At 38.5% G+C, this 13,837-nt stretch overlaps 1 protein-coding gene across 7 annotated transcripts in view; it reads left to right on the top strand.

Moving 5' to 3' along the window:
- The window catches only part of TTC7B (tetratricopeptide repeat domain 7B), a 241,476-nt gene that overhangs the window by 145,415 nt on the left and 82,224 nt on the right, over positions 1–13,837 (top strand). For all 7 annotated transcript variants that reach the window (XM_081048774.1, XM_081048770.1, XM_081048769.1 and 4 more), the window contains one exon: positions 1,969–2,129. In XM_081048774.1, coding sequence (XP_080904900.1) covers positions 1,969–2,129 — 161 coding nt within the window. The remainder of the gene's footprint in view (positions 1–1,968; positions 2,130–13,837) is intronic.

The raw sequence follows: 13,837 nt of genomic DNA, 5'->3' as shown, positions 1-13,837 counted from the left end.
GCCATCTGGTCTCTCCTCCAGCAGGACCTCATCTCACCTTCTCCGTGGAGCCTCCTTGCTGCAGCAGCCTGTACTTCTCCTCCCTCGGGCTCAGCTCTCTTGTTCAGTGCCTTTCTCACTACAGTTGAGGTGTCACGAGGGCATGAAACCATGTCTGTGATCGTCACAGCTTTCCCCTGGCAGCTGGAGCACTGCCTGACAGGTAGCAGGCACTCAGGAGTACCTGTTGGTTGAGGAACCAGCTTTGAGTTCCTTTAAGTTAACTGTCCCTGAGGACATCGTTTTGAACTCTGTGTCTGTTTGTCCCTGACTGTTCTGGTCATCCCTGCACACTGGCACCCTGCGTATACCCTACCTTCGACCCTCCCCACAATCCCAGGCTGAGAGCCGTTCACACAGTCGGTTGTCAGTCTAAGGAGTGGATAAGGAGATGGAGACTTGTGGGTGTCAGCAGGCTTAGTGGGCACGCAGCATGGCAACACCAGAGCTCTGTGGCAGGAAGGAGGCTGTGGCCTTCTTATCTTCAGAGCCAATGCCATTTGACTAGGAGGAGAGGATGAAAGAGGAATCAAAAGATATAGAGCCATTCAATAGCTGAGTGACCTTGGTCAAGTCATTTCACCTCCTCTGGACTCGGCTTCCCTCCCTGTAAACCAAGGATTGGGCCATATGAGCGCTCTTCCAGCCGTGATAGCTGTGCTTCTCTGCTTCAAAGCACAAAGCTTCTATAGCCAACCTTTACAGCTTAAATCCATCAAAAACAGAATTTTTTTTTAATTTATTGGGGTGACAATTGTTAGTGAAATTACATAGATTTCAGGTGTACAATTCTGTATTACATCATCTGTAAATCCCACTGTGTTCACCACCCAGAGTCAGTTCTCCTTCCATCACCATATATTTGATTCCCCTTACCCTCATCTCCCTCCCCCTACCCCCCTTAAGGGAGGAAAACTAACAGATTTGGGAAAGACAGAAGTCGTGGCCTCCTACTAAGGAGTGAGGCTGTTGAGGGTTTGGGAAGAAGCAGGAGAGCTGAGAGGAGGTCCAGCATAGGGATTGGAGTTGGAGGAGAGACCGGAAGGAGTCTGGGGACAGTCGTGTAAGAAGCTTCAACCTCGAGCTCTGTTTAGAAGTCCAGCTTGAGGTTCTGATCCTCACTAGGTACTGCTACACCTGCGTAGGATCTGGGGTGTTCAATATTCATTGACCTTCACACAAGATTCTTGTGTGCACTTTATCAGCCATTGTGCTTGAGTGATTCTGAAGAAAATCTGGAACAGCTGTTACACATAAAGGTTAAGGTTGTGTCTGGACACTGCTTTGTATGTGGCATTGCAATTTTTTTCTTGGATCAAGTTATTTTGGGTTGTAGTTTGGGAAGGTAAGGGGATTTTGTTTGTTTGCTTACGTATTTCCTTGATGTCTAATAGAGATCCAGGACATAGGAACTTGAAAAGAATCACAGGTGTCTGATCATTTGGAAAGCTGTTAAAGGCTTTATAACTTACTAAGCACTTTCATTTCAGTAATACTTTAAAAAATGAGAACAGATCGGCGAAGGCAGTTTAATTCCATTAAAAACCTCTGGCAATTTGTATGTGTCTCCATTTAGAGTGAACGTATTAGGCACAAACAAAAGTAGATCAGTTTTGTGGGTGGGGGGATGAGAGGGGAGTGTTTCCTTAGGGAAAAACAAAAGATTTGGTATTGACTGGCAGTTATACAGAAAAACGGGGTCTCCGGTATCACTTCAGTGGTAAGACCATGGCTTGAAGACAGTATGTGTTTCCATGTTGGCGATTAATATCCTGGGGCTTTCAGGAAGACTTGCCTTAGAGTCTGAACGTGGTACAAGGAGAAACAACTCTTGGTATTTTCAGAGAATCAGATCTTGAAATGGTGGCTTGAAATGGTGTGTGTGTGTGTGTGTGTTTAAAAATTGTTTTGGGTTTTGTTTTACACCAGATACCAGAGGCTCTGGGGTACGTCCGCCAAGCTCTTCAACTCCAAGGTGATGATGTGAACTCTCTGCACCTGCTCGCCCTCTTGCTGTCAGCACAGAAGCATTACCACGATGCTCTGAACATCATCGACATGGCACTGAGCGAATATCCAGAAAACTTTATGTAAGTGGTCGTAGGCTTTGTTTTTCCCGTACTCAAAAACTATTCAATTTACTTCTCCCCAACTTCCTTCTCTCTAATCTACTTAATTTAAATCCTTCATGGATATCCCAAGGGCAAATAGTACACAATTTCCTTTACTGTTGTTTCTTCATGATATTTAGAAACAAATAAACAGTTGACCCTTGAATAACATGGGGGCTACGGGCACCAACCCCCTGCACAGCTGAGAATCACATATAATTTTGACTCCCCTCAAAACTTAACTCCTAATAGCCTACTGTTAACCGGAAGCCTTACCAATAATATAGTTGATTAACACATATTTTGTATGTTATGTGCATCATATACTACAGTCTTACAATAAAGTCAGCTAAACAAAAGAAAATGTTATTAAGAAAACCGTAAGGAAGGGAAAATAGGTACATTTACAGTATTTATTGAAAAACATCTGCATATAAGTGGACCCTCACAGTTCAAAGGCCAATTGTAGTCTGTTAGGTCACGCTTATCAAGATAAAATACTTTATCCATTTTTCCCATTGTGTACTCGGGGCATACAAGATGGCTTTTGATGGATTGTAGATGACCATTTTTATTTTAGTAGTTATACATTTTTTAATGTACATTAGAAAAAATATAACTGCATATCAAAATGTGATTTCATGGAAATTATTGATCAGAGGGAGACTAAGAATTTTTTAAATGCGTTGTTTTAAGTCAATTTAAAGAAAACTGTTAAGTAAATACTCATGCAGATAGAGCCGGATGTGGCAAAAGTTACGCTGAACAAACTCCAATGACTGAAACTTGGGAAACTGCTTGAGAGCCTGTTTGTCCTTCATTACCGGGGGTGTCACTAGTTTCAGGGGACTTTTTTATTATTATTATTATATTTTAAGCCGTTTTCATCAAAATTCCTGACCTCTTGAGTTTTATTCTGTAGGAAATGGAATTCCTTAAACCAATCACTCGGCATTGTACATAACCTAAGAATTGTTACTATAAAGTGCCACATTGTCTATACTTACCATCACATCTTACCTCCAAGGCCCTGAATCCAGGCCTGTGGGTTAGGCTTTGCTGGGAAGGACAATCTTGGGGGCTACTCGTTTCCTGTTATCCTCCGTGGAGTAGCCTAGTAACCGGTACACAGCAGCCAGAAATAGTAAACAGTCCTGCACTCAGGGCGGTTCTAATTGTCTAAGGGGCAGGGGCAGTAATAGGGTGGGGGTGGCTTTGGGCAGGGGGAGGGGAAGGAATGTAGCCGGTGGCCCAGGCTGGCTGCCTTCACTTTCAGAAATAAATGTAATTGCAAATTTTAAGTGGATCAACTTTGGCTTGCTTTCTTTCTCTGCCTCATCACCTCACTGTTTTTAATCAGTGCATTTCAACAGCTCTTCTTGGAAAATTGGTTCACACATTTCCATTACAAACATTTCTTTGTCTTCAAGTGAAAAGAGCACTTCTCTTCTCCCCTTGGAGAAAATTCTCATTCTAATCCAGGAAACTCCTGACTAGAGATTTCTTTTGTAGGTTCGGCTATTTATGCAGAGTGAATTAAAGAGCTCTGCGGCAGTGCTTTACTTCTTGCAGATCTCACACTTGCTCTTTTACATACCGAGTGTATTTCTGGATTTTGTCCGAAGCCGGTTAGCCCATGGAACCTTAAAGTGGTTAAAGCTCTTTAAAAAAAATCTTCAGTCTTTTACCCATCAGTGAAGTACAACCTGATGCAATTGAATTCAGTTTCTCTCATCAATATTTATAAAAGGGCCTTCCCTTCCTCCCACCCCCAACACCTTCCTTAGATGTTAGACTCCAGCATGTGGCTCATAGACAGCCTGGGGCATCATCTGAGCACAGGCTTATTAAACTAATAGCTACACCGCACAGTAAGCAGTAAACAGTGGTGGCTAATATGGTAATGCCTTCAAGTGACAGCAGCTGACAGCCTTTTCAAGTACTAGTAGGAATAAGGAACAGCAGTAGAGATATTTGAGGAATGCAAGCCTGTTATTTTAATGTTAAGCCTGAAGCTCAGAAAAGCAAAGCATATGGCAGCAGGTCTGAAAGCAGGCGATGACTTGTTTGCTTTTTTAAATATTTGTATTTCTTCCTTTGTGATGAGAAACTTCTTCCCAAGAATATTTTATTAAAAGTTGGGCCCAATGTAGCCAATCGATCCCATGGTTTCTTCCCACCCAGTTGAGGTTGAGACATCAACCTCGACAAGATCACGTGGACACCTGTCCTGTCGTATTGTCTGTTTGTGACAGGCTTGTCTCCCGCAGATCCGGAGACTCAGAAGCCTGGCAATGCCTCGTGTTGTTTGTGTCCCCCCAGCCATACCTGCCACAGACTGAGTTCATCTTTGATGTTTAGTCAGGACCTGCTAGTTGGAGATGAACCCCCTTCCCAACTGTGGAACAGTTCAAACTGTTGAGCTGAGAATTGATTTAGCTAGCCTCTTAGCCCGGTGTAGAGAATAACGGGCTATTCTCTAGCCTGGTGTAGAGCATAACAGAAGAACAGAACGTTAAGCTTATCCATGGTACACCAGCTTTTCACATTTCACGGTAACAGTAATGATGGGTAAGACAGGAAAGACCAGCTGCTCCTCCAAGGGCATTCAGCTGTCCTAGCTAGTGCAGTTAAGGTATCTGTACCTGGTAATCACTTAACAACTCAGGAATTATTATTACTACTACTGCTACAGTGTTTACAAATACAATATTTTAGATCCTTTAAAATTATTATTAAATATTGAGTAGAAGCAAAAGATTATTAACTATATTTCAAATAATACAATAACACATGTATACCAACTCTTCATTTAAGAAAAAGAACATTAATAGCGCCTGTGAATTTCCTGTATACTTCCCCCCCACTAACCTGTCCCTTTACCTCTTGCGTCACAGGTTGTCTGCCCTCCTGAATTCTTTGTTGAGCACTCTTGTGTTTGTATACCATACACAGAGGGTGCCCAAAAAGTGTATATACATTTTAAGAAAGGAAAAAACTGTATTAAACTTACGCTGATGGTAACCACTTTGAGCATCTCTTGTAATTGCAGAAGTCAAATGTGACTTGTATTCATCTTTTAATATCAGTATATATTGAGTATTACAATTTTAATACAGTTTTTCCCTTTCTTTCCTTTTTCCTTTCCTTCCTTTTTTTGGACACCCTCTGTATGTCTGTACTCCTAAATAACAAAAATTCTAGCTTTGCATGTTTTAAAATTTTAAAAGAATGGAATCACACTGAGTATATATTTAGACTACTTGCTTTCATTGCTTTAATGTTATGTTCCTGAGGTTCATCTTTATTGCATACAGCAGCAATTTATTCATTATACTGATGAATAGCATTTTATTATGTAAATAGACCAAGATTTGTTTTTCTAGTTTACTCTGAGCGGATATGTGGATTGTTTTTGGTTTTCAGCTATCAGGAACAATGCTGCTGCAAATGTCCTTGCGCAGGTCCACATGTGCAAGCATTTCTGAGAGTGACATTGTTGGGTCATAGGACCTGTGCGTCTTCAACTTTACCAGATAATTCCAAACTTTTGTAAAGTGGTGGGCCAGTTTCCACGCCCACCAGCAGTGCCTGAGAGCCCATGTGGCTCCGTACGCCACACGCGGTTCTGTCATACTTATTTTGGGCAATGTGGTTGCTAGTTAGTGGTATCACATTGTGAATTTAAGTTGCCTGTCCTTCATTATTAATGAGGTTGAACACCCTTTTGTTTGGTTCTTCATTTAGCTTCTCTCTTTTGTGAAGCATATGTAGCATTCCTCTTTTCTAATTAGGTCGTGGTCTTCATACTACAGTACTTGTAGGATTTCTTTATATATTATGGTTACAAGTGCTTTTGTTGGTTGTATGTGCTGCAGAAATCTTCTCCCAATCTGTGCCTTGTCTTTGATTTCTCTTAATGATGTCTTTTGATGAACAGAAGCTCCTAATTTTAAAGGAGTTAAATTTATCAATCATATTCATGGCTAGTACTTCTGTGTCTGGTTTAAGAAACTCTTGCCTTCTCCAAGATCATGAAGAGAGTCTCCTAAATTATCTTCTAAAAGCTCTCGTTATCTTTCGCACGTAAAGCTAGGAGTCCATCTGGAATTCATTGTTTTATGTATGTGTGATGTGAGGGATCCAATATAATTTTTTCCCATATGGATACCCAATAGTCCCAGCATCATGTTTTGAAAAAATTCCTTTCCCTGTTGCTCCATACTGCCACTGTTGTACTACATCAAATGTCCATATGTGTGGGGGGCTATTGCTGAGCTTTCTACTTGGTTCCATTGGTCAGTGTGCCCTTTTCTGTGTGATTGCCGCTCTTTCTTCATTCTTACAACTTTATTATATGTGAGGTAGACCCATCCTTGCATCTTGCTGTTTCATGCAAATTTTGAACTTTCATACAAATTTTCAAATCAGCTTGTCAACTTCACAAAAAAAGCTGTTGAGATTTTGATTGGAATTCATTTAGTCTAATAGCTCACTTTGGGGAGAATTATATATTTATGACAGTGGGTTTTCTAATCCATGGCATTGTATCTCTAATTATTTAGGCCTTTAAAAGATACTTCATAAGTGAAGTTTTATAATTTACTTCATAAAGATTTCACCCATTTTTTACTAGATTTAGTCCTAGTTACTTGAAAAAAATTTTCCATGCTTTCCTATTCAAAAGTCTAAGAGGTTAAAGAAATTTCCTTCTTCCTGGTTTGCTAAGAGTTTTTTTTTTTTTCAGTCATCAATTGATATCAAATTTTATCAAATGCTTTTTCTATATTTATTGAGATGGTTGTATGATTTTACTCCTTTAATCTGTGAATAGTGTATATCATTTTTATTTTTTTATTATTATTTTCAGGTGTACAAAACAACATAATGATTAGACATTTACACACCTTACAAAGTGATAACCCCAAGTCTACTACCCATCTGATACCGTACATAGCTATTACAATACCACTGACTATATTCCCCATGCTGTACTTTATATCCTGTGACTATATATTTTTTTAATTATAATTGACATTTAATATTATTTTGTGTTAGTTTCAGTTATACAGCGCAGTGGTTAGGTATTTATATAACTTATGAAGTGATCCCTCCAATATGTCTAGTTCCCATCTTATTGACTATATGTGAATAGTCTATTAATTGTTACTTTAAAATGTTACATGAGCCTTGCATTCTTGGAATAAGCCCAATCTGATCATGCTATATTAGCTTTTTTATGGAATCGCTTTACTAATTTTTTTAAAGAACATTTACATTTGTGTTCATGGTGAAATCATTTGTGATTTTCCTTTCTCATTACATCCTTGTCAAGTTTTGGCATCAAGGCTAGGCTAGCCTCATAAAATGAGTTGAAGTAGTTCTTTTTTGTGTGTTTTGGAATCACCGTGTGAGATTGGAATTATTTGTTCCTAGAATAATAAGTTTTGGTTGAACTCGTTTGTAAAACCATCTGGGACTGGTCTTTCTTTCTATGGAAAGACTTCTGATGCTTTAAAAAAAATGATTGTAGGATATGTAGGTTTTCTACTTATTTTAGTAAACTATTATAATATATATTTTAAGGCTTTGTCCATTTCATCTACATTTTAGATTTTGTGGGCATAAAGCTGTTCATAATGTTTTTAAACTCTTTTGTCATACATCTGTGATTAAGTCTTTTTCATTTCTGATACTGTTAATGCACCTTCTTTTTTTCTTCCTTGAACAGTCTTGCCAGAAATTTGTTACACTGATCTTTTCAAAGAACCAGTAGCTTTTTTATCATCTCAACTATATGTTTACTTTCTCTTTTATGAATTTCTGTTCTTATTTTTATTATTTATTTTCTTTGAGTTTATTCTGTTTTATTTGGCTTTCCTTCTTAATCATTTAAGTTGGATGTTAACTTCATTAATTTTTTGCCTTTCTTATTTTCTGACATAAGCATTTAGGACTAAAAATTTCCCAAGTACCGCATTAGCTGTACACCACAAGTTTCATTATGTAAAATTTTTGTTGCTGTTCAGTTCTAAATATTTTTAAATTTCCATTATTTTTTGACTCATTAGTTATTTTACAACTGTGTTTTATAATTGTCAAATATGAACTTTTTTAACCTATCTTTTGTTAATGGGCTTTGAACTTCATTGAATTGTGTTCAGAGACTATAATCTATATAAATTTCAAATTTGTTAAGACTTGTTTTATGGCCCAGCATGTGGTTACTCCTTGTAAATATTTCATGTGTGCCTGAAAAGAATGTTTGCTGGATTTGAGAGTAAATTTTTATGTATTTTATTAGGTTAAGTCATTAACTATGCTAGTCAGATCTTCTTTATTCTTACCGATTTTTTTGTGTCTACTTTATCAATTATTGAGCAGAGATATGTTGAACTCCACCACTGGAATTGTAGATTGTCCTGTTTCAGCACATAGCAGTTTTTGCTTTATATGTTGTAAAGCTGTACCATTAGGTATGTATACATTTAGAATTGCTGTGTCTTCCTGGTAAATTCAGCCCTTCATCATTATGTAATAAGTCATGTAATTCATTTTACCTCAAAGTCTACATTCATATAACTACATACATGTGTGCATATACATATCTACACACATACAAATTGCGTGTGTGTGTGTGTGTGTGTGTGTGTCTGTGCGCTTGGGATATCTGTTTCCATTCATTTTATATTCTTTTATTTTACATATGCTCTTGTGCTCATTATATTTTGCTGATTTATTTTTTAACTCAAGCCGACAGTCTTACCTGGAAAATTTAGTCCATTTCCATTTATTGTAGATACTGATATATTTGTCTTAATGTCTACCATCTCATTTGTACCTTCTATTTGTCCTGCCTTTTTTTATACCATATCCTCTCCCTTCCAACCTTCTTCTAGGTTATGATTTTATTACATATTTTTCCTTTACTAATTTGAAAAAGAAACATTCTGTTTTGGTTGTTGTTGTTGTTGTTGTTGTTGTTGTTGTTGTTTAGTGATGACCCTAGAAATTTTAATGAGGGTCTGTTTCTGGCAAACTTTCTCAGTTAGCATTTAAAAATATATTTGACTTTACTTTCAAAAAGAGATTTTCAAACCGGACGTATCATCCCAGGCTCACCTTTTCTTTCTTTTTTTTTTAATATTATATATATTTTTAAATTAGTTTCAGGTGTAGAAAACACTGTAATAGTTAGACATTTATCATTTATACCCCTCACAGATCTACTATCCCTCTGACATAGCATACAGCCATTACATTTTCACTGTCTCTATACCATATGCTGTACTCCACTTCTTGTGACCATATATATATATATATATATATATATATATATATATATATATATATATATAATTATAGTTGACATTCATTATTATTCAGCTGCAGGTGTATAGCGCAGCCAGGCTCACCTTTTCTCACTACACAAGTGGTCTTGCTCTTTTGTAGTTGTTGAGAAGCCCACGGTTTAATCTTCATTCATTGTTGGGTCACCGGTCTTTCTCTGGCCTTATTGCCTTTGTTGCTAATGTTTCACATTTCACGACAATGCAGCTAAGAGTAGATCCTGCTTGCAATTCACTGGACTTTTTAAACCTGTGGATTGGTATTGTTTGTATTTTTATCATTTCTAGAAAATTCTTAGCCATTATTATTTTAAATATTTCTTCTCTTACAGATAGCATATAGTAGGGTCTTGCTCTTTTATTTAATCTGATAATTTCTGCCTTTGTCTCAAGTGTTTAGGCCTGTTCACATTTAATATAATTCATGATGTGGTTGGATTTATGTCTGCCATTTCTATACGATCGTGTCTTTTTTTGTTCCTCTTATACTGCCATCTTTTTCTGTAGAAAAAAAAATGTTTTTAAATCCGTTAACTTTTAAATACCTAAGCAAAAGGATGAAAAATTGATATTTGCTGATTACATATTAAATGTCTCTAACACATAGTGAGTTTTTCCCAAACTGTAATTTAACAAAGGACACATTTTTATGAGCAGTGTTCATAAATTCTAATAGATTCACTGTCTACCGTACTTGGTATAAGAACCTCGATCTTTCAACTTGGCAAAAATTTCCTAATTGATTAATACATTTTACTTAATAATTTTCCTCATTGGCCCAAAGAGGTAGAAGTAGGTGTCAGGCGTCCGTCTGTCTGCCAGGGCTCTGATCAGACCCTCACAGACTTTGTTTCTGCCATGGAGATTTCTTTGTAGGTAAAATACTGGGATGAGACTGACTGTTACTTTTTGTCTTTGGAAAATATATCAGATAGTGTCATACTTACGGTGGCATTTGGAGACTTTAGTATAACTAAAACTAATTGTTCTAATTTGGCAGGCCTTACAATGGCTGCTAAGGGCAGGGCAGCCACAGCCGCGGTTGAGTTTCTTGCCCTGAAACAAATTGAGGTTGTGCAACTTTCCTGATTATAGATTTTTAATTGATTTGAATTTTGCTTTTTCCTATTTAAATAGAATATATGCGTGTCCTTTTTCATGTGCTCTCAGAGAGGTCATCAGATGACCAGCACACTTAAGAAACCATCAAATGTTACTATAAAGCACAAGAAATTAATTTTTGAAACCTTTTAAGGATACAAATACAAGTGGGATCATTACTGGTTTGAACAACTTCTTCAAGTGTGTATTTTGATCCATAACTTTGACACATAAGAATGTGCTGAAACAAATCCTCAGTCACCTGATTGGAAGACCATAGGCTCTTCAACAACACTCTTCTTTGCATGTGGTCTTCTACCCTATTGTGTGAAAGCAGATTTTGTCAGCCACATTTCTTTTTACACCAGCAGGCACTGTGTGGAAAGAGGTGAACATATATAACATTCATTCACTCACTCATTTAGCAATTATAATCACTCGCATTTATATACTGCTTTGTTATAGGCAACTTAATGCATTTTTAACTAATGTAATCATCATCAGAATCATGGTAGGTAGTAACATGATCATCCCTATTTTACAGATAGGGAAACTGAGGCACAGAGAGGCTAAGTAATTTGTCGAAGATTATGCTCCTAGTAAGTGGTGGAGACTTGATTTGAACCCAGGCAGTCTGGTCTTGACATCTGTGCTCATAACTTTTGCCTTTGAAGCACTGAGTTCCTACTACGTTCCAGGTGCCATGCTAGGTATTTGGATGGTGCCATGAACGAGAGAAAGACAGTTTGTGCTCTGTTAAAGCTAACAATCCACGTGAGCAGGATTTTCATGCTATCTCCCGTCAATCTTATCAGTAAACTAGAAAACATGGTTAGGATCATTCTTTACTTGAACGGAGTCTGTATCTGGTTTAAAGAAAAGAAATCCTTGCTTAGCAAGTAAGATTGTGTCTCTTTCGCACTCTGTCTCACTTCCACGCACACTCTCAGAGGAACTCAATTCAAGTCGAACTATTATATTGAATAATGTTTTGATGTAGTGATTATTGAGAGGCCAGGTGTTACAGGCTATCTTTATGTCTGAGCCGAGTGATGGAGTAATGAACATGCCCATTAAATTGCATTTGGTAGAAAGTTGGACCACAAGGAAAGAAGCCGTTCATGTCATTAAAGTAGAGAAATGATCCATGGATACATAAAAGGGTGTCTGGGAGGGCTGAGTGCAAGATAACCAACCCAGGGATCCCCGTCCCTTAGGGAGGCGAATCTTTGGGCAGAAGACAGTGGGTGGCAGCCTAAAAAGCACCACAGATCAAAATGGAGCGGATTTAGTGGTTGCAATAGCTTAAAATCAACTTTCCACAACAAAAAAAACAACCTGAATAAAAAATGGGCCAAGGACTCAAATAGACATTTCTCCAGAGTAGATATTAAAATTGGCCAATAAGCACATGAAAATATGCTTAGCATCACTAATCATTAGGGAAATGCAAATCAAAACCACAATGGGATACCACTTCATGCCCATTAGGAGGGCTATTATTTAAAAAAAAAAAGTAAGTGTTGATGAGGCTGTGGAGAAACTGGAACTTTCATGTGCTGTTGGTGGGAATGTAAACTAGTGTAGCCACAGGAAAACAGTGTGACAGATCCTCAAAAAATTAAAAATAAATTACTATACAATCCATCAATTCTACATCTGGATAGTCAAAAGAATTGAAAGCAGGAACTCAGACATATAATCATACACTCAAGTTCCTAGCAGCATTTTTCGTAACCGTCAAAAGGTGGAAACAACCCAGTGTCCACGGATGAATGAATGGATGAAATAAGTGGGGTGTGCCTAAATACAATGGAATATTATTCAGCTTTCAAAAGGAAGGACATTCTGACACGATGCCACAGAACTATGTACACTTAAAATGGTAAATTTTACCACATTTTTTTAAAAACATCAACTTTCTGACTCCTTGACCTGTGTGATGGTGGAGGGTTCCCCCATTCTTGGAAGGTTGAGATTAGATGGCTTGGAGTTCTCTGATTCTGGGTCGTGAAGCCGCCCTTCTTCCGGGGGGTACTTCTAAAGCCGGGAAGCAGAATCCCACTGCACCAGCCCGTTCATGGAGTCTTTTTGTGAGGCCTTGGCCTGTGCTGTTGCCTTCCATAAATGCAGGTGTTCGTCAAAAGAGACAGAACCCCCCAAAGTCAATGAAAAATGGCTTAGAAACGGAAAACTGGGTTTAAGAGGCAAGGGCAGAAGAGGAAATGGAGGAGAACTGTATTTGAAGCCAAGTTTGCTCACGAGAGGACCTTCCTTTCTCCAGGGCCAGAGCAGGTGTGTCCTCGGGTGGGGAGTTGTGCTGGCCACTCTTCTCCCCATTTCCACGTGACCAGTCCTCGACATGCATGTGACTGTTTGTCCCCCAATTTGAAGTCCTCACAGGAGTGTCCTGCTTCCTTCCTAGAGAGTTCCCCCTTTCCTGGTTATTTCTGAGTAGGCTGGAGCGAAACCCTTCAGGTCACGAGGGTTTCCTGACAGCCCGGGAGGGGAGCTGCTCACAAGCCCTGGCAGCTGGGAGAGGCCACTCTGGGGCCACTGCACCGAATTCCTCCATCCCCAAGGGTGGCATGCAGGAGGTTTATTTACCTGGTGCTTTTCTGCATAAGATCTCAAGTTCTCCTATCTCATTCAACAATTCAAAGTATGGAATATCATCCCCAGACGTGTGATGGTGTTTCCTGTAAAGCTCTGGATTCTCAGCACCTAGCCCAGTACTTGGCATGCTGCAAATACTTACACATGTTTGTGCAATGAATGGTTGAAAGTGGTCACCCTGCTGAGTAGCCTGGTAGCCTTAGTCCACAGCTAAGCATGCGTCTACCTATGTTTCTTCTATTGTGCATTTTGGTTTTTACTCTGCCAAGTCTCACTATGTGACCAAATGATGGTGTCTTTGGACTTACTGCAAGTAGGTCACATAAAGCACTTGCTAGTGACCCAGCCAACTGTGAAAAAACATCAAACAGTACCAATACAATTGAATGTCAGTTCATTCGTAATGGTCTTTTGTGTTTAGAGGTAATGAAGGTTCACTATTTAAAAACAAAGCAAAAATATCTGTGAGCACAGAGGAGAAAGTAGAGAATCTCCAAATTTATCCCATAATTATTCTTGCAAGGAACGATAACCCAATGGGAGATGATCAGATTCACTGTCTTTTGAACATGTCCCCAACTTTCATGGTTAGAGAACCCCTACTTTCTGCCAAGTGTCTGC

This window comes from Rhinolophus hipposideros (assembly GCF_964194185.1).
Source record: "Rhinolophus hipposideros genome assembly, chromosome: 5".
Lineage (NCBI taxonomy): Eukaryota > Metazoa > Chordata > Mammalia > Chiroptera > Rhinolophidae > Rhinolophus > Rhinolophus hipposideros.
The sequence above is the reverse complement of the archived record's forward strand: the minus strand, read 5'-3'. Positions and strand labels throughout refer to the sequence as shown.